We start from the raw sequence: 19,437 nt of genomic DNA on the forward strand, positions 1-19,437 counted from the left end.
ACACAGATCTTGTGCAGTAATAAATAAAATATTGTTCTTCCTTCTTTTTTCCCCCAACATATATTGGAAACATGAAGAATATTCATCTGTTCAGTTTCAGATTCTGATCTTTGATAGGAGTTTTTTTGTTTGTTTTCTATTGTACTGAACAGGTTGTGAAAAGACCAAGGAAAGTACAGGCTGCTGTGCTGCAGAGAAGCCCCTCCCTTGACTATGAGGACAGAGCTTTAAATGTAATGGATGACCATGCAGAATTCGATGGCAAAAGTGCTCGAAGTGGCTATAGTGAGAGAAGCTGGCACAGTGGAAATGGCGGACGCAGCCAAAGCTGGGGAAACAACCTGGATCAGAGCTATAGAGATGAGCACGACCGAGGGCGTAACCGCAGCAGAGACCGTGGCAGGGAATGCAGCTACGGCCATGACCAAAGTCGCGGTAGGAGTGTGGACAGGAGCTTGGATCGAGACTACAGACGGGATCGGAGCAGGGGAAGGAGCATTGACAGGGATGCTGGCTATGAACGGGACTACAGAGGAGACTACAGCCCACCCAGTTACAGTCATGGATCTTTATCTGATCCTAGATATGTGAGGGAAATGAGGAGTCATAGTCAGGACAGGCTTCGTTCCCGCAGTCCTTCGCCTGAAATACACCGCCAGCATGAGTACCTAGGACCACAGGATCAGAGTGCACCCATCAGTGTTCTCTTAACAAAAGGCAGACATAATGAAGGTGGGTATAATAGGGGAGAAGAGTCAACTTCCAGTACAGAATGGATTTTGGTGGGTAGAAGAGATGAATTACCTTCTACTTTTGCAGGTTAAATGTTGATTTTTTTAAATGATGGTCTAAAATGTTTTTTACTTCTTTTGGGCTGATTTGGGATGTTTTTTCCCTGGAACCTTAAACTTTACCTTTGAACAAAGATTTGTTCAGCCACAGAATTTCAGTCTTTTCAAGGCTGAATTCTTTGTTTTCCATTTTCTCTTCCCTTTTCTTGTGGTTCTGGTGGAAAACATGTATCTGATAATGATTCAGATTACATTTGGCACATCTAAAAAAGAGTTAGCTAGAAAGGGTGAAGAGTAGACTCTGTCTTTAATAATACTGTTTGTTTGGTTCTGGTCATAAAAGAATACTGAAATAGCAGCAGCTTAAGTACTAAAAAAGCAGTATTTTAGCCTTTCGTTGCTGATTATTGAACTGTGAAAATGAAGACAGAAGCCTTTTTTTCACTGTGTAATAAAGACTTGTGCTGAAAAGAATATCTGAGATTAGGCTGTACATAATTTTTTCTGTTTGGGGTTGAGAGTGTATTTCTGGAGGGGTTGGGTGTGGTTGTTGGGGTTTTTTCCTAATCTGCCTGTTGCAATTTTAATAATTTTTTTGCTAATTTGACTTTGTATGCAGGAGCAAATCTCTTTTTTTGTTGACTCTGCAACAGTCCTTTTTTCTTCTTCCTCTTCTTCCTCTGCATGTAGTGTTTCCAATTGTAAAGATAATGCAGCTATGTGTACCAATTAAGGAGAAATATAAGGAGACATTTAAGGTGCATTTGTTCACTTTTATGTTCAGCTATACCATTATAATCTCATGGTATAATGGTGTTTGATGCATGTTACACTGGGTAGTTTTTAAAACAATGTGTCCCTGCTCATCTCTGAAGCTTCAGTGGATTATCTTCTTGGTTCCAGAATATGGACTCCGTCTTGGAAGTCAGATCTTCATAAAAGAAATGACCCGTACTGGCCTAGCAACCAAAGATGGCAACCTTCATGAAGGAGATATCATTCTCAAGGTCTGTTCTGGTTTTACTGCTAGCAGTTTGGCAAGCACTGGTTTTAGTGGTTATTCTGTACTTAGTCATGTTATAGTCAAGTTCACTATTAAACTTGAGCACAATGTGGACTTCTTTGTTATTGTTGCCTTTTTTGTGTACAGATCAACGGTACAGTGACAGAGAACATGTCTTTAGCTGACGCCCGAAAATTGATTGAGAAATCACGTGGGAAACTTCAGCTGGTTGTTCTCAGGGACCGCAAGCAGACACTGCTCAACATTCCTTCACTGAATGACAGTGACTCAGAAATGGATGGTGAGGCTTAACATGGATCCAGAGTTCTGGACTCTGTGCAAGGACAAAATGGAGCTTATTTTGTTTTGCTGTGGGAGAGTGGTATTAGGTTCTTTAAGAAAAACAATGAAACACAAACAAACCTAAGTAATAGTCAATTAAGCAACAAGTCCCCTTCTTTTAGGTGAAAATAGTTCTGTAGTTACCTTTCAATTACATTTCAGGAAGGGGCAGAGGTGGAAGGACCAATGTTGGTCTGGCAAAATCAATCTTACTTCTTGGAACAAGCTGATCAGTTGCTTTAATAAAAATTTTTAAAAGAAGTGCATTGGACTGGTCTCTCCTTCTGAGGACATTAACATTCATGGCAGCATTCAAATGGAGGGAAGAAGTGTCAGGACAAGAGGAAATTAAGTGCCCTTGGATACCTGATTTCTGTTCCCAGCACCTGTTCAATACAAATGTGTGAGCTGTATCTCTCAGCCTGATCTTGCTTTGGGAAATGCTCGGAACATCTGGGAGAGCAGGATGTTTTATTATTTGGAAAAAGATACTTGCTTTTCTGGTGTCAGAATATGGGATGGAACAAACTTTGAGTTTGAGGTGCAGTGCAAATCCGAGGGCCACTCTTGTTTCCTTTGCCACTGAAGGGCAATGATGTGAGGACTGTTGATGTGAAGGTAGTCTTTGGTTTGGAAGCCTCCATGACACCTCAAATGAAAGCCTGCTAGCACTAGCTGGTGCGTCTGTGGTATGCTTAAAGTTGTTGTGTGATGTGAGTGTGTTTCTTAAAAGTTGTGTGAAACTTTCCTGAAATATTCTGGGAGGGTGGAAGCACTCAAAGGCACTTCTTGAATCTTTGTCAAATCCAGCTTGAGATGAGAGTGGGCTGAAATGTTCAGTGTGTCCTATATGTGAAAACTTTGTAAATATACGTGATCAGGTGAGCTGATAACTTAAATCCTGCATGTCTTGATATGCCACTCTCTTTACAGATATTTCTGAAATAGAGTCAAACAGATCATTCTCCCCTCAAGATGACAGATTACATCATTCTGATCTAGATTCACATTCATCCAATGAAAAACTGAAAGAGAAACCAAAGTAAGAAATTCTATTCTCTAGTTCATTTTTCTCATGGTTATCAGAGTTACTAAAATAAATGCATTCTTATCTGTTTTCATGACACTTTTTTTCTATTTCTTTCTTTTAGTGCAAAAGAGGATCCCTCCAGTAGGATGTCCAGAATGGGAGCAATGCCTACTCCATTCAAATCAACTGGTGACATTGCTACTGCTGCTGTTACAGCTGTAGACACAAACAAAGAGCTGAAGTACCAAGATGACCCAGCAGGTCAGAGCCTGAAGGTTTTGGTTGCTTTTTTTTCCCCTGGCCACAGAATGTCCTTTCCTTCAACCATGTTGACAAAGCTGGTATGCTCTTCATGTCAGCCCCACGCTGACCACAGAGAAGACCTTTGTCTTTGCTTTGTGGTGCAGGGAAGAAACACCTAAAATTTTTTTTTTATGGCAGTTGCTTATTAGAATTATTACCTGAAAAAAGCAAATGCTCTCCCAGAACATCTGCTGTTAGACCATGGCCCTAAGCAGATGAACGATGTCTGATCCAACTTGCTTGAAAGAGTTGTGTATCTTTTCCTTCAACTTCTTTTTCTTTTTCAAGAATTAAAAAAAAAGAGAAATAAATGAATTCTAGTCAGACATGCTTGAATTTTAAATCCATACTAATCTTTGGCATGGAAGGTTTGAATGCTATCTGATAGCTAAAAATTCCTGCTGTTTAACTTTTTCAGTATCTCAATAATTTCTTTTGTCTTTTTTTATATTTAGTGCCTCAGCCAAAACCAGTTACACGAACAGTTCTTAAACCCAGCCCGGAGGATGAAGCAATATATGGGTAAGGTGGCACTTGCTGAGTTCCTTTGCACACAGTATTCTTCTAATGACCAGCATGTGATTCTTGTCTGCATGGGTTTGTGTTCTTTCTCCCATTTGGAGTGATACTCCGTTTGTAGCTTAATGCTGAGAGGAGATGACATGGGTTCTAACTGATGATATTTGAGATCAACTTAGTTTTAGAAATATCTGCCTGGAATCTACCCTATGTTTCCAAGCTTGCATGGGAACATATGCAAGAGTTTTGTTTTCTTCTTATTAACAGGAAATCAATTTACATGTTTTATTTTGAGAGTTTCCAAATAAAGAAATTGAAGGACTAGGAGTGTTGGAATTGTAAGGAGAAGCTTTAAGTTTTGAAATGTTCTGTATCTTGGTATATTTTCTTAGATGGATTTTCTTCTCAGACCTTTTCTGGATTGAACCCTGCATATGTTGTCATTGATGTGCAAATTAATCAAGTGATTATTTTGGTGGAGAGGAATTTATAATACAGGCTTAGGGTATTACCGAGAATGGCTGACAGATAAGTAGTGTCCTCTGAGTGGGAAGGTCACTCAGGCACACAGATTTTCTGACAGCAAAAAAGCTGAGCCTAGTCCAATGAAAGGACTTATCAGTAGATTATACTTGAAAATATTTCTCATTACAAGAAAATTTGAAGGCTTCTAACAAATGTGTTAAAACAGTAAAGAAAATATGTATCCCTTTAATTAATATTAATTAATGACAGTTCGTTAGATTATAGAAGAAAAAATTAGTATGATTATTCATAACTCAGTCTGTTTTCTCAAAACCCTCAGGTATGACAGAGGATATTGTAGGTAGGGAGCTACTCTGGTGTTTCAAAAACAGGGACCTGTTTCCCTGCTCAGTCACATTTGTGCATGCCACTTAGTCACTATTGCTAGTTCCTTTTCCACTCTGGAAAATGCAAATTTTCTGCTTCTTGCCTACACTGAAGGATTATGTCAGTAAATACAGCCTATATAATGAAAGAAAGGAAATAAGAATATTATTAATATGATATTGTTGGGAGGTTGTAATTTTTTTTCCTTTTGATATCCTAATATTGCTATATGCTTGATATCTGGCCTTACTTCCTTTTTCTGTTTGTAAATCCTGTAGTCCTAATACAAAAATGGTGAGATTCAAGAAAGGGGACAGTGTGGGTCTACGACTGGCTGGTGGAAATGATGTAGGGATATTTATTGCTGGAATTCAAGAAGGTACCTCAGCTGATCAGGAGGGACTGCAGGAAGGAGATCAGATTCTTAAGGTATGAGTATGTGTCCCTGAAATTCAAATTACTTCTGTATACCCTTGTTTGCTTCCTAGTGGAAATAAGGGAGAAATTACAATCTCAAAAATCAAATTATTGCTTTGGAAGAGTGTATATGTGGTGAAGGGATCTTACAGAAATGAGTTTTTGAAGAATTGTATACCAAGTTTTAGGTTGTTTATAATGTTCTGGAAGGAGTAGTTAAATATTAGTAAAGAAAAATGCTGCAAGATGGGACAATAATTTTTTTGTACAATGTTTCTTCCTAGTCTTGGAGGGGAAAAAATTTGGGAAATCATAATTTTATTTTATCATCTTTCTCCAGTTTATTTGGATTATGGTGATTTATTTTTCAAGTTTCTGGTTTATATCATCCATACCACTTAATCGCTTCATTCTGCTTTTTTTCTGAAAATCAACCTTCACATGGAAGGTTAATGTAATTTTCCCTCTACCTCTTTTCTCTTGCCCCTTCTAGAGGCTGTTAAAGTTGAAAAAAACGATCTAGCAGTGTACAACCAGAACATTTTATTTCAGGAATATTATTCTTAATAGCTGGAGTTAAATATTCCAAGATATATAGCAAGAGACAATCACTGACTTTTTTATATACAGAGAGAGAGAGATAGACAGATAGATATAAAAATAACAAGGGAAGAGAATATTAAGGATTTTTTAGATGAAATAAAAAAATCTGTGATTACTCCTTTTATTGTTGATTTATCAGTTATGGGGGTGTTTTTGGTATGTAGGTAAACACTCAAGACTTCAGAGGCATTGTTCGGGAAGAAGCTGTTTTGTATCTCTTAGAAATTCCCAAAGGTGAAACTGTGACAATTTTGGCTCAAAGCAAATATGAAGGTAGGTGGTTTGAAAAAGATGTATGTATATATATGAATTTTCTAAAATGTGTTTTGTCAGTGAAACCACAAATAATCTCTCTCGTGCAAATTTTTGATAGCATTTTAGTTTATCTCCTTTTCACGAGTTGAGAAGATAGCTGTATTTTATACATACAAGGCTGCATGTGTCATGTGTTTTTCACAGTACTTCTCCATGGCTTTTATTATTAGGAAATAGCAACTCCTAATCCTGAAAAGCGGTAAAATACTGCTTTTTCTTCTGCTTCCCTCTCTGTAGCAGCTGGGAGATCTGCTGTGCCTTGGCAGTCAGAAGGGATTTGGTCAGCAGAAAAGGGACAGTTTTATTCATGAGCAGTTAAGGAGCAAGAAAAGCTTCTTGCTTTCCTTTTGGGAGACACAGCCTGCTGCAAGACTGTAGTACCATAGCTGCCTTTTGCCCTGGAGCTTCAAGGGCTGTGCACATACAAGTATGGAACACTCCGGATAAGTGTGTGTAGGAAAATGTAGTTTTTACATCTTTTTGAGCAGACGCTTAGAATTTCAAAGCTGTCTTTGCCTTGAATCACAGCATAATCTTGCTTTAAAGTGTAAAAAGACAAAAACTAAAATGGAGGTCTTGTTTTAGTCTACAGAGACATCATGGCCTGTGGCAGAGGAGATTCATTCTTCATCAGGAGTCACTTTGAGTGTGAAAAAGAGTCACCACAGAGCTTAGCATTCACCAGAGGGGAGATATTTAGAGTAGTTGATACACTGTATGATGGCAAACTGGGAAACTGGCTGGCTGTGAGAATTGGAAATGAGCTGGAAAAGGGCCTCATTCCAAATAAGAGCAGGTAAGGTGGCACCATGTCTTCCTACCCACTGTTAGAAGTAAAATTTTTTTCCCCTCCATCAAGTAATTTTTGCTTCCTATGTCATACTTTGCTTCCGTTTTATGATTTTCCTGTGTCATATTTTGCTTCCTTTTTATTCTCCTCTACAAGAATTAATAAACTATTTTGTCTTGACTTTTACAAGAATTGTGCCTATAAAAAACTGCATATTTTAGAACCATGGCATTATGCATGGAGACAGTGAGAGATGGTGGTGTTGTCTACATACCAGGTCATTATTTGCAACATAGACCATAGACCATTCTGTCTCTGCAGTCAACCAAACTTTGAGCAGTAGCTTCTTCAGCTCCTCTTCCAGAAAATGGGTGGTGGGTCCTATTTTTGTTTGGTTTTTGCTTTTTTTCCCCATCTTCTTCTTTGTCTGTCCATCCTTATGAAATCAAAGCAAACAAAAGACCCCCAACCAAAAATAGAAACTAAACAAACAAAAGCTCTTCACCTTAGGAAGTTTAGTACTCTTTGTGCAAGAATACTCTGATGATTAATCCTTTAGAAGAATTCTGAGGCTGGTTTGTTTTGTTTTGGTAGTTGCAGTCTGTGTTTTTGTATGAAGTATTGAGTGAACCACAGTGACATTTTTCCTTAAATATGCTTTCCTAATCAAAATTCATGGGTGGTAATAAGTGTTCGAATGTGTACAATGCTCAGAAGTATTAAAATTAATTAGAACACCTCCCTCTCTCCCCGAATCCTAAAAACACGACCAGACTGTGGTTGAATTTTTAGACTGTAGCTTTTAAGTTCTTGAGTGTAATTATAATTTTATGATGGAAGAAAAAGCTCACAATTACATGATACACACAAGTTACAAAATATTCTTCTTGTGTGGTTCCCCTGTCTGTTTCCTGATAAGTACACTTTCTTCTCTCTGTTAATTGATCTGACCAAACCAGCCTTTGTTTCTTGGCTTAACTTTTGAGGCCTGGTGGAGAATAGTGACAGTAATTTCTTAGGCCTTCATTTCTGAGTTGCCCTCTCTCAGCACCTCTTTGCATTTGCATTCTTTTATTTACACTTGTGTAAGTGATCAGTTTAAGACCTCAGGAATCATTCCTGCCCAGCAGCTTGTAGCTGTGGCAGGTCAGAGCATTGTTCTGACAATGCATTTTCTCCAAGGCAAAGGCACCTGAACTGGTCTGCTTTTACCTCCACTCCTTCCTATCTCTCTGGCAAATTATCTATTGCAAATTCAAAATCCATTGTTGAGCAAATTTAAAACCCAATCAGTGAAAGCACCCTTGCCCTGTTTGACTAGTTCTGAACTCCCTGCTTTCTCTGTCAGAGCTGAACAGATGGCCAGTGTTCAAAATGCCCAAAAAGATGGCTCGAGTGATAGGGCAGATTTCTGGAGAACACGTGGCCAGCGATCTGGAGCAAAGAAGAATCTGAGGAAGAGTCGTGAAGATCTGACGGCTATTGTATCTGTGAGCACAAAATTCCCAGCTTACGAGCGTGTTCAGTTGCGTGAAGGTAGGTGAACCTGCTTCCATTTATTGCTGCCCATTTATTGCTGGCTGCTTTAGCATCCAAATGTTTGGCCAGCTAAGAAAGTGATTTTTAACAACTTCTAACAGTGTTAAATTAGAACAACAGGAAGTGATGATGTTTTTCTCAGAATGAAGATTTCTGGATGCTACTAAAAACTGTGCGAAAGTTTTTACCTTTTTAAACTGCTGTTGTTCTCTCTTGCTTCCAAATTACACCTTCCAGTTTCAAGGTTTAAAATGAAAAAGGGATAAAACAGCAGGGCTTCCTTTGTTTCTCAGATTCTTCTTGGCTAGTTCTTAAAGTACAATCCATATTCCTTAGATCAACCTCAATCTTCATAAATAGTACTTCAATAGTAGCTTCAGAGCAAATAGAACCCAAATATTTTCAATGGTCTGAATATAATCATGGCTCATGAGGTCTATCTTGATGACTAAACTAGCTATATTACTAGTGATGAGCAGATCAAGCTGATTTTCTGGGTAGTAGCACATGACAGTATTCTGGAACAAAATAAATAGTAAAAAGCATTTTAAGGGAGATCCGCAATGCCGGGATGAAGACTTGGGGTAATGGCATTCCCCCATTAACTCTGAGGATTGTGTTTCACTTGCTTCAACATGAGCAGTAGCATAGTTCTACATTTCTTTGACTCTTCAAGGTGCATTGTAGTAGATTTATTATTTGTGTCTTTATTCACACAAAACCCACTGTGTCAAGGTTCATGGAGTTTTGATGGATGGAAAGATAAATGACAATCTGTACATTTCCAGATGTAGAATATTCTAAATACAATTCCACCAGAAGGAATAAGAAAGCTGTTAAATCAAAAGAGTCTCTTACTTTCTCAGGTGGTTTAAAGTAGTTTTCTCTATTATTAGTTGTACAAACATTTGAGGAAAAAAATTAATATGTATTTTTAATAACTTCAGCTTAATTCTTAACTTTGTAAAGTAACTGAGGGTCTTGTCCTTTATCTGTAAAACCAGTCTTTTCAGATCTCTTATTTCTCCAAATATTTTTCTTTCAGCTGGTTTTAAGAGACCTGTGGTGATATTTGGCCCTATTGCAGATGTCGCTATGGAAAAGTTGTCAAATGATTTGCCTCATCTGTACCAGACAGCAAGTAAATTGTCCTCTTAGTGTCTTTTTCATCCTTAACTGAGAGAATGTATAACTTAATGAGTACAGCTGCCTAGCCACTCTAGATAAGCTAAAATGTTTTCTTTGCAGAGACAGAACCCAGAGACGCAGGTTCAGAGAAGTCAACTGGAGTAGTTCGCTTGAACACTGTGAGGCAAATCATTGAGCAGGTAAGACATTCCTCTGAAAACCTCTTATGCTGCTCAAAGGTGTGGTGTTAGATTTGTTTGCTCCTAGAACTCTCAGAGTACTCAAATTTTCACTTCATCTCTTTCTGTAATAAGCTTAATAATAAAGGTGTTTGGACGGCTTCAGCTGTCAACAGCAATTCAACAGCAGTATTGGTAATTTTTATAGCTTTGAACCTGATACTAGAAATTACTTTTTCCTTCTCAAGTCCATTCTAAATTTGGGGAGAGGAGAATCTGTATATGCTTTCTGAATTTGCCAGAAGCTTCACAGTCATGCAGTGCTCTACTTCCTCTTAACATTCTAAATGTGGTGTAACTGTGGGAAAGCATTCCACAAGCTGTTCTCTTACTTGGACACAAGTATCCTGGTTTTCCTAGGATCCCATCTTCCAATCACCTCCACTTGTTCCCACATGCACCACATTGACTGGCCTTTCTTGTTAACAGGATAAACATGCTCTGTTGGATGTCACTCCTAAAGCAGTGGACCTGCTCAATTACACCCAGTGGTTTCCAATTGTGGTCTTCTTTAACCCAGACAGTAAGCAGGGTGTGAAGACCATGAGACAAAGGCTATGTTCTACATCAAACAAGAGCTCAAGAAAACTTTATGAGCAAGCAAACAAACTGAAGAAAACTTGTTCCCACCTCTTTACAGGTAAGGAAGAATGTTTGTTTAACCTGCTTACTAAGAGTGTAGCGTATGGGAGTGGGTAAGTCTCGAGACATCTACTTATTACTCTGCATATTAACTCATGCAGGCTGGAACTAAAGAGTGTGAAGGTATGGTCATGAATAATTCCTTCCTTGGCTTATTTCAAAGTTCCTTATTCTGCCAAATTTTAATGGAGAAGAAATTGTGAGCTGGTGTACTGCCATTAAAAGATAAGTGGTTCAATAAGCTTGGAAATGGATCAACTATAAAAGAAAAATGCTTCTCATTTGTCTAAATGAAGTGGCTGTTAAACATTCTCACATACCTAAATCAGAAAGTGTTAAACAGCAGAGAATGGATAAAGGATTGCTTTGCATTTATGTGTTTATATACATGTTTTCCTTCCATTTTTACAGCAACCATTAATTTGAATTCAGCCAACGATAGCTGGTATGGTAGTCTGAAGGATACAATTCAGCAACAGCAAGGAGAAGCAGTATGGGTATCAGAAGGAAAGGTAAGCAGTCAGTCCATACTCTCTGAAACAGTACAGATGTTTCCAAGCATCTCTTGCCTGTAAAAATAGTTTAAAATTTCATTTGCTGATGGTCATTAGGGTAGACAAATAGTCAGTTGGTGTATGTCTGTAACAAAACAAAATTTTTATTCTTTCTGTGACACTTTTGAGTTTTCATCACTAATGCTGGGCTAGGGGAGAATGATAATGAGGGATAAACTTTCACAGGACTTTTCATTGTGATTCTGCATTAGTTTCTTTCAGTTTGACAAAGTCATTGCTAAGGGCTTGTTGGCCTGATGTTGAGTCATAACTGGACTTTAATTCTAATTTATTTTATCTTTGTTCCCTACTTCTTACTGACTTTTCTCTAGATGGATGGCATGGAAGATGATGCAGATGATCGTATGTCTTACCTTACTGCCATGGGTGCTGACTATTTGAGCTGTGACAGTCGGCTGATCAGTGACCTAGAGGATACAGATGGAGAGGGTGGTGCATACACTGACAATGAACTTGATGAGCCTTTGGAGGAGCCAAGGATTTCATCTGTTAGCAGATCCTCTGAGCCTGTGCATAATGAGGAGGTGGAATAATAGTTTTTTTAAATAAGACTGAACTTTGGGCTTTTTAAAAACCCTTTATTAGTTGTACATTATGGCTTAAAAATCAGAGGGTTTTTTTTAACAGCATTTTTACCTTGCTTCTGATAGTGTTTTAGAGCTACACTATGAAGAGGAAAATAACAATAACTCTGCTTTTCTGCCTAAATTTATAGACTTGCTGATGCTGTCTCATGACCTTAAACTTTTCAATTACATTTGCAGTGATTGTAGTTAGGTTGCTCGCAGTCTTCTGACTCCTGGTTACTCTTCTCAAAACTGTAAACTTGAGAGAGAGGAAAATTACTGAATTACTGGCTACTGCAGTGATTTTATCTTTTATTTTCTTTCACAGAGTTTAAAAAAGTTTACTCCAGAACCAAGGGCTCAGTTGAGAAAAGCTGGTAGTAGAGAGATCCTTAGAGAACCAAGTCCACCTCCAGCATTCAAGCCTGAACCACCTAAGGTTTGTAGAAACAAATCTGAATACAAACATCCTCTTTCTGGAGAGCTCTCCGGGGTGAGAGTCTCCAGGTGCCCTTTGGAAAGAGCAGTAGCCATGGTCAGAGACTAAAGAACATTTTAAGTGTGGACAGAAGAAATGACTAAAAGTGTTGCAGGATGAAGCAGAAGGACTTAGAGGATAACAGTTCTTCTCAAATGCATGTGATCTCTAATACATAATTTCCACAGGGAATAAGAAAGTAAACTCCTTTCTGTATCTACTAGCAAACTGAGAGGCACTTTTTTAGCTCAGCAAGATCAGAAGCAAGCTAATTACCAGGAAAAACATAACTGATGGCTATTACTGTGAAGCCCAAAATCAGTATCTACCACCTGATCATCACTAGAAATTTATGTTAACTGTTTGTTCAAACATTGCTTATGAATTAAGCAAGAAGGAAAAAATTCCAGTGTTTAGACACCAAGTTCCATTTTAGGTATTTCTGACCTGACCCCAAAGTCCTTTCTTTGTGAGGATCGGTGCCCTCATATACTCCGAATATTCAAAATACAGCCCAAGTATGTCTTGAAAATCAATATAGGGCAGAGGAGGACATGCACAGGGAAAATAAAAGCTGAGTTTAAAACAGAATTGGGTTCTCTGCACTTCTAAATTTTAGGTCATGATACTCCATATGAAGCAGTAGTGAAAAATTATTTGGGGCATCAGTTTTCTCTATGCTGTGCTTTAACATTTGCAGCTCTGGTAATCCTTAACAAATAGGACAAACAAATGTCTAAAACATCTAAATGTCCTGGCCTTCTGTAGGCTGATGTGTAGTCTATGAGCATATGCCCAAAATGTTGCAGCATTCAACATATATCTTTGAAGTTCAAATATTTTTGAAGTGTTACATCATATGAAGATAGACCCTGATAGACCTGGTAGACCAAGTGAGTACTTTCGGGTTAAAGCCTTCTTTTGAAACTAAAATTGTACAGTTGCTGATGTAAACTGTGGCTTTATACTTGCAGGGAAAATTACAAAACAAAGAGGATCCATATGACTTCCCCAAGAGCTATGACTCCAAATCGAGTAATGTTCCTGTCAGCAGTGAGACTTCAACTGTATCAGCTAAAGCAGGACCACCACCTGTTTCTGTGAAACCTGCCTTTGGGCGTCCCATTCTGAGAAACTCTCAGCCAGCAGTCCTGCCTGCAGAGGAGGAGGAGGAGACAAAGGTGGAAGAGGAAGGAAGTGAACAAGAAAATACTCCAAAATCAGTACTGAGGAAAGTAAAAATATTTGAGGAGATGGATCACAAAGCAAGGATGCAAAGAATGCAAGAGCTACAAGAGGCCCAAAATGCCAGGGTATGAAGAGATGCCTTTCCCCCTCCTGTGCTTTGCGACCTATAGAACATCCAGAGTCCTGAAAACTAAAATCATGCCCTTTGCGTTGTGTTGCTTTTGGAGACAGAAGTTTGGGAAACCACACACAGATACATACTCTCATTTGTGTGTATTTGTGTAAAAAAAGAGGCAATATTTTAAGTTGTCTTACTAAAACTATAAAAAACGTGACTTCTAATAATCCTGTTGTTTTTGCCAATCCATTGTTCTCAAGTGTGCTTTGAATTACTACTCTAGCAAAAGATTATATAATTGTAGGATTATCAATAGGATGTAACCAATTTGTACTTTTATTGTTTCAGCTGTAGCTGTGACATCTTAGATCCTAATATAGGATCCCTTATGGAAGAGTTTAAAAGAGTTATTTTCTTCTGCTTTCTTTTAAAGCTTGAAATAGCCCAGAAGCATCCGGATATTTATGCTGTCCCTGTCAAAACACAGAAGTCAGAACAGAACTGGCCCCAGCCGATGAGGTACGGTGTATCCAAGCACTCTGTCTCGATTCTTGTCTTCACTGGCAGGAGGAAAACGAATCTTGCCAGTTTTTGTTCATATAAGTCATCCTGCCTTGGTATATCAGTTTGTTATAGTGCCTCAAAGATTATCATAAAGGTGGAGCAGAATTTTAGCAAACTCTTCAGTGAACTCATTTCAGGATTTTTTTTTTCTTTTAGTTCATTTCTAGTAGGTTCATTTATAGTATTTGAGTGATCTAGGAAGAAACACTATATTCTTTAACTGAAATACTTGCAAAGCCAGTTTTTTGCCCACAATCAGTGTTAGAGAAGCCGGCCTGCATTCATGCCCTGTGATGTCCATTCTACCCATGCAAGATATTTGATGACTGTTAGTCTATCTTAACAAAAATTTGTTGTTCTAATAACACTTAATCCCTTAAATGCTTAATCTTAACAGATATGTAGTGTGGCTAGGTAAACTAAGGATGAATGTTGAAACAGGTGACCCATCAAATCTCATGAAAGTAGTAGTCTTTCATTAAAATTCAATAAGTTCTGGATGGGTTGACCACTTTGTCAGCTTCCCCTACACACTGCACATTTCTGGGACTTGACGCCTATGCAAGGGCTAACACACTGCATGATGGAGTTTGTTTTCTGATCTTCAGGACTCTTAATTTTTTCTTGCATCTTAGCAACAGCCAGTAGAAATTGAACTTTTTTCCTAGTGAGTCAAATGCTTTGATGCCACAGTAAATAATCTAAAATGCAAAGATGGAAAACCAGTATTTTCTGGGTTTCTTGGCAGGTTCAGAAAAGCATTGTTTCTTATAAAGCATTGGAAGCTTTATAAAAGTGATGAAAATTAATCTTTCACCATGTTTGCAGTCTTTGCTTACATATCAGTGTTGTTGGCTTTTTACAGGAGTGTTAATGATTGGCCTAGAAGGGAATATTTAGGCCCTGGGAGAGAAAGATGTAAGGAGAGCCTGGATTTTTCCAGAGCATGGGTTGCAAAAATCATGAGGTTTGAAACTGAGGAAATATCCTGCCTTGACAGATTCTATTTTTTCTGTGTCTGCTTAATGTCACATTGAATGTGTAGCACTGCAGTGTATAAAAAGCAAATGTGTGGATTATCTTTGCCCACTTTTAAGAGCCTTAGTGAGAGCCTTGAGTGAAAAGGCTACCAATTTAAGAAATGTTGCATAAGAAGTCTTTGGACGTTGAGACAGAGGACTGAGGATGCAAAAGAATAAGAAGGCATAGGAAAAATTCTGTGCAAAACTAATTAAAGGAGATGTCAGTTGGGGTAACAAAGCTGAAGACCTCTCTGCTCAGGGAACAGAGTACTGTAAAGCTGTTGATGTCTCTGTGTGTGCAGGGAGGTTTAGAATTTTAGATTTGGCATTTTTCCAGGTAGGTTGAGTACATCAAATCTGAGCATCATCCTTCAGCTTGATGGAAAAAGGATGCCTCTCCAGATAGGTTTACCATAGTCACGCAGTTTTTTACTGGCTAGAAAGGATTTCACTTGCTCCATCTGCCTTTCTAAGCTGTATGTGGCCATAAAGCAAATATGAAGCACAACTATTTTTCAGTTTTTCCTAACAGGAGTAGACATGATCTCTTTCTCTTTCCATGTTCTGCTATGTTAGCTCCAGGCCTCCAGAACCCCAGAAGCCTCCTGTCAGGCCTTACCTGGAGAACCGTGTCAGTTACGGCAGCGATGTGGAGGAGGAGGAGGAGGACTACCGCCGGCAGCTGGCTGACCACTCCAAGAAGGGCTACTATGGACAGCCATCCAGATACAGAGACACAGAATTGTAGGCTTGATAGCATGTCCTTGTCTAACACTCTTGTGAGGTTTCTCCCTTCACAGCCAAAGTGGAACAGTAGTTAGTCTTGGAAAGCTGGTTTTTTTACTGGGGGCGGTGTTAGAGGGTATGCTACTCAGCTCAGACATATCTATACACTGGAACTGGAAGAGTTCTTTTTTTGGGGATATTATTTTGTCAGCGTCTATGAAAAGAAATCACTATTGCCTGAATGCTGTTGCCTGTTTTATAAGGACCAAATCCTTAACATTTGTGTTAATTCTTGGCATTTTCATATTTTAATATCAGCCCCTCTTTTTCCTTTTTTTTAATGCTGCCTTTTTGGACTGTTCTGCTGTGTTATGAAAGTATGATCCCAGAGATACACTTCCTAATGCAATAGAACTAAATGTGAAAGTGTATTTGAAGAACAGTAAGTGCCTTTAACAAGAAGCATCTGAAGCTGTTTGTTTTGACATCTGATACTTGGTGCAAAGCCATAACACACTAAAAAGGGGATTGACCATTTTACCTATCTTTATTTTTTATCAGTTTCATGGTAACAATTTTCCTTGCATGTTATTTTTCTAAGTTCATAGGTGCATATGCAATATTCATAAATACTGACTGTACATATTAAAGGTGCAATTGACTGAGAGGTTGGAAAAGACCAGGATGTGCTTAAACAGAGAAAATGGTGTAGAAAATTCAGTCACATATAAAAATTTACAGACTGCAAATAATAAAGTATATATTCTAGACAAACGATGTGTATCTGATTTTTCTTTTCAACAGCAGTAGTCTAGAATTGCTGACCTCCATGAGTGCACTATTTCAGTTCAGGGTCTCCTCTCCTTCTGTTCAAGTAGCTAGGAAACATCACTATTGATGTGCTTCACACTATCTGAACATCATTTCAAAATCTGTCATGATTTAAAACTGGTGCAAAACTATGGAATTCCTGCAACCTTTTAGAATATTAAGTTTTGCCTCACCATTTCTGCTCTTTAGCCTTATACAAAGAAATTCTTGAAAGGGTCATAGAGAAAAATTTATTCTGATCATACAACATGAAAGATGGTTTTATAATGGTCTTCTAAAATAAAGTGCCTTCCAACCCTAACCATTCTGTTCTGTATTAGAAATTCTTCACCAAGAGGATGGTTCAGAGCTGACTGGAGTAGGGCAGTGGACACAGCATCAAGCCCAACAGAGTTCAAGAAGCATTTGGACAGTGCTATCAGGCACATGGGGTGATGCTTGGCGTTGGTCCTGTGCAGGTCCAGGAGCTGGACTCACTGATGCTTGTGGCTGCCTTCCAGCTCAGGAAGTCCATGATTCTGTAACACTCTCTTTAAAAAGGTAGAATTTTCTTGTTGAAGCAGTGCTGCTTAGATTAGAATAATTTAGGATGGAAAAGGCTTCCACAATCATCAAGTCCAGCCATAAACTGAACACTGCCAAATCCACCACTGAACCATGTCCTTACCACATCTGCACATCTTTTAAATTCCTACAAAGATGGTGACTCAGCCACTTCCCTTCTAATGCCTGACAGCCCTTTCTATCAACGGATTTTTTCTAATACCCAGTCTAAACCTCTCCTGTTGCAATTTGAGCCCATTTCTTGTCCTGTCACTTACTACTTGGGAGAAGAGACTGATCCCCGCCTCACTACTGATCTTGTAGAGAGCCCCTGAGCCTCCTTTTCTCAGTACTAAACACTCCCAGCTGCTCCTCACCGGGCTTGTGCTCCAGACCCTTCCCCAGTTCCATTGCCCTTCTCTGGAAATGCTTCAGCCTCTCAGTGTCTGTTCTGCAGTGGGGGACTCAGAACTGAGCACAGCATTTGAGGTGCAGCCTCACCAGTGCCAAGTACCGAGGGTCAATCCCTTATCTAGTCCTGCTGGGCACACTGCTGCTGATCCAAGCCAGGATGCCACTGGCCACCTGGACACAGCTGGTTCATGTTCAGCTGCTGTTGACAGGCACCCCCAGGTCCTTTTCTGACCTGCGGTTTTCCAGCCACTCTTCCCTCAGCCTGTGGCGCTGCCCAGGCTTGTTGTGACCCAACACGAGGGGCGTTCACAAGGGCAGGTCATGTTAAACCTCATACCGCTGGCCTTGGCCCATCAATCCAGCCTGCCCAGAGCCCTCTGCAAAGCCTTCCTACCCTCGAGATGATGAACACTCATCCAATTTTGTGTCATCCACAAACTGAGGAGGCACTCAATCCCTTTCCAGATCGTTGATAAAGAAGATACCAATATAATACAAATATGTGAAATAAGTATACAGAGCACTTGAAATGTATCGATTTGAATGCGGTGTAACGGAGCTGAGGGGTTGCTCTGCTAGAGCAGCTGCCTGAGCTCGGTGCGCAGGGCGGCAGCCGGGGTTATTGCGGCACTCGGGCTGCTCCCGGGGCGGGGAGGCTCACCCGGCGGCAGACGGCGGGAGGCGCTGGCGGCACCTGCGGGCTGCCGCCGGAGCCGCCCGGCTTCCAGCCACAGCCCCAGCGGGCACGGCACGGGCAGATGGGCTGCGGCAGGGCTGCAGCTCCATCACCCTCTTCCCGGCCCCCACTCACTCAGGGATCATCCGTCTCAACCAGGATGAAGAGGAGGAATTTATTGAATTCATGGGGAAATGCAGTGACAATTGATGAGGAAAAGGCTGAGCTACCGAACACCTTTTTTGCCTCAGTCTTGAACAGTAAGAGCAGTTGACCTCTGGGTACCGGCCCCTGAGCTGGAAGACAGGATCTTTATAAATGACACAGACAGTGAGGATCAAGTGCTGCTCTGCCGATCTGCACACGACATGAAACTGAGTGCTGCATGTGACACAAAAGCGAAAGGACAGGATGTTATCCAGAGGAACCTGGACAAACCTGAGAAGTGGGCGCACAGGAACTCCGTGTAGTTCAACAAGTCCAAGTGCAAGGTGCTGCACATGGACAAGGACAATCCCAGGCATGGGTACAGAGTGGAAAGTGAACTCATAGAGAGTATCTTGGCAGAGGATTGGTGGGTTCTCATGGCTGAAAACTTGAACATGAGGCGACAGCAGCATATACCTCCAGTCCAGACAGCCAGATGTGTCCTGGGCTGAATCCAAAGCATCGTGGGCGGAAGGGACATAGAGGGGATTCTGCCCCTCTGCTCTGCTCTGGTGAGACCCCACCTGCAGTGCTGCATCCAGCTCTGGGGTCCCAGCACAGGAAGGACATGGACCAGTTGGAGAGGGTCCAGGAGAGGTCATGAAGATTATCGGAGGGATGGAGAAGTTCTTCTATGAAGAAAGGCTGAGGCTGCTGAGGTTGGGCAGCCTGGAGAAGACTTTGGGGTTACCTTACAGCCCTCTCCTATACTTAAGGGGAGTCTACAAAGAAGCTGGAGAGGAATTTTTGACAAGGATATGTGGTGGCAGGATGAGAGGCAACGGCTGAATGTTGAAGAGTAATTGAGTCCAACCTTTGACCAAACACTACCTTGTCAACTAGACCATGGCACCAAGATTGCCATACTTGGTGTTATTTCTTGAACACCTCCAGGGATGGTGATTTTACCAACTCCCTGAGCAGTCCATTCCAATGCTTGACAATCCTTTCCATGGAGAAATTCTGATGTCCAATCTGAACCTGAGGCTGTGTCCTCTTGTCCGGTCCCTAAAAGA

General features: G+C 40.1%; 1 protein-coding gene across 3 annotated transcripts in view; it reads left to right on the top strand.

Annotated features, from left to right (window-relative positions):
- Positions 1-16,524, top strand: part of TJP2 (tight junction protein 2) — a 61,620-nt gene extending 45,096 nt beyond the window's left edge. For all 3 annotated transcript variants that reach the window (XM_066339164.1, XM_066339162.1, XM_066339163.1), the window contains 19 exons: positions 153-732; positions 1,695-1,798; positions 1,942-2,095; positions 3,070-3,178; positions 3,288-3,427; positions 3,925-3,991; positions 5,119-5,269; positions 6,025-6,133; positions 6,761-6,971; positions 8,314-8,501; positions 9,550-9,645; positions 9,753-9,832; positions 10,301-10,511; positions 10,925-11,025; positions 11,400-11,612; positions 11,983-12,093; positions 13,107-13,445; positions 13,872-13,957; positions 15,601-16,524. In XM_066339164.1, coding sequence (XP_066195261.1) covers positions 153-732; positions 1,695-1,798; positions 1,942-2,095; positions 3,070-3,178; positions 3,288-3,427; positions 3,925-3,991; positions 5,119-5,269; positions 6,025-6,133; positions 6,761-6,971; positions 8,314-8,501; positions 9,550-9,645; positions 9,753-9,832; positions 10,301-10,511; positions 10,925-11,025; positions 11,400-11,612; positions 11,983-12,093; positions 13,107-13,445; positions 13,872-13,957; positions 15,601-15,772 — 3,222 coding nt within the window. In that variant the 3' untranslated portion in view covers positions 15,773-16,524. The remainder of the gene's footprint in view (positions 1-152; positions 733-1,694; positions 1,799-1,941; positions 2,096-3,069; positions 3,179-3,287; positions 3,428-3,924; positions 3,992-5,118; positions 5,270-6,024; positions 6,134-6,760; positions 6,972-8,313; positions 8,502-9,549; positions 9,646-9,752; positions 9,833-10,300; positions 10,512-10,924; positions 11,026-11,399; positions 11,613-11,982; positions 12,094-13,106; positions 13,446-13,871; positions 13,958-15,600) is intronic.
- Positions 16,525-19,437: the final 2,913 nt, after the last annotated feature.

The sequence above is a fragment of the Sylvia atricapilla genome, chromosome Z (genome assembly GCF_009819655.1).
Source record: "Sylvia atricapilla isolate bSylAtr1 chromosome Z, bSylAtr1.pri, whole genome shotgun sequence".
Lineage (NCBI taxonomy): Eukaryota > Metazoa > Chordata > Aves > Passeriformes > Sylviidae > Sylvia > Sylvia atricapilla.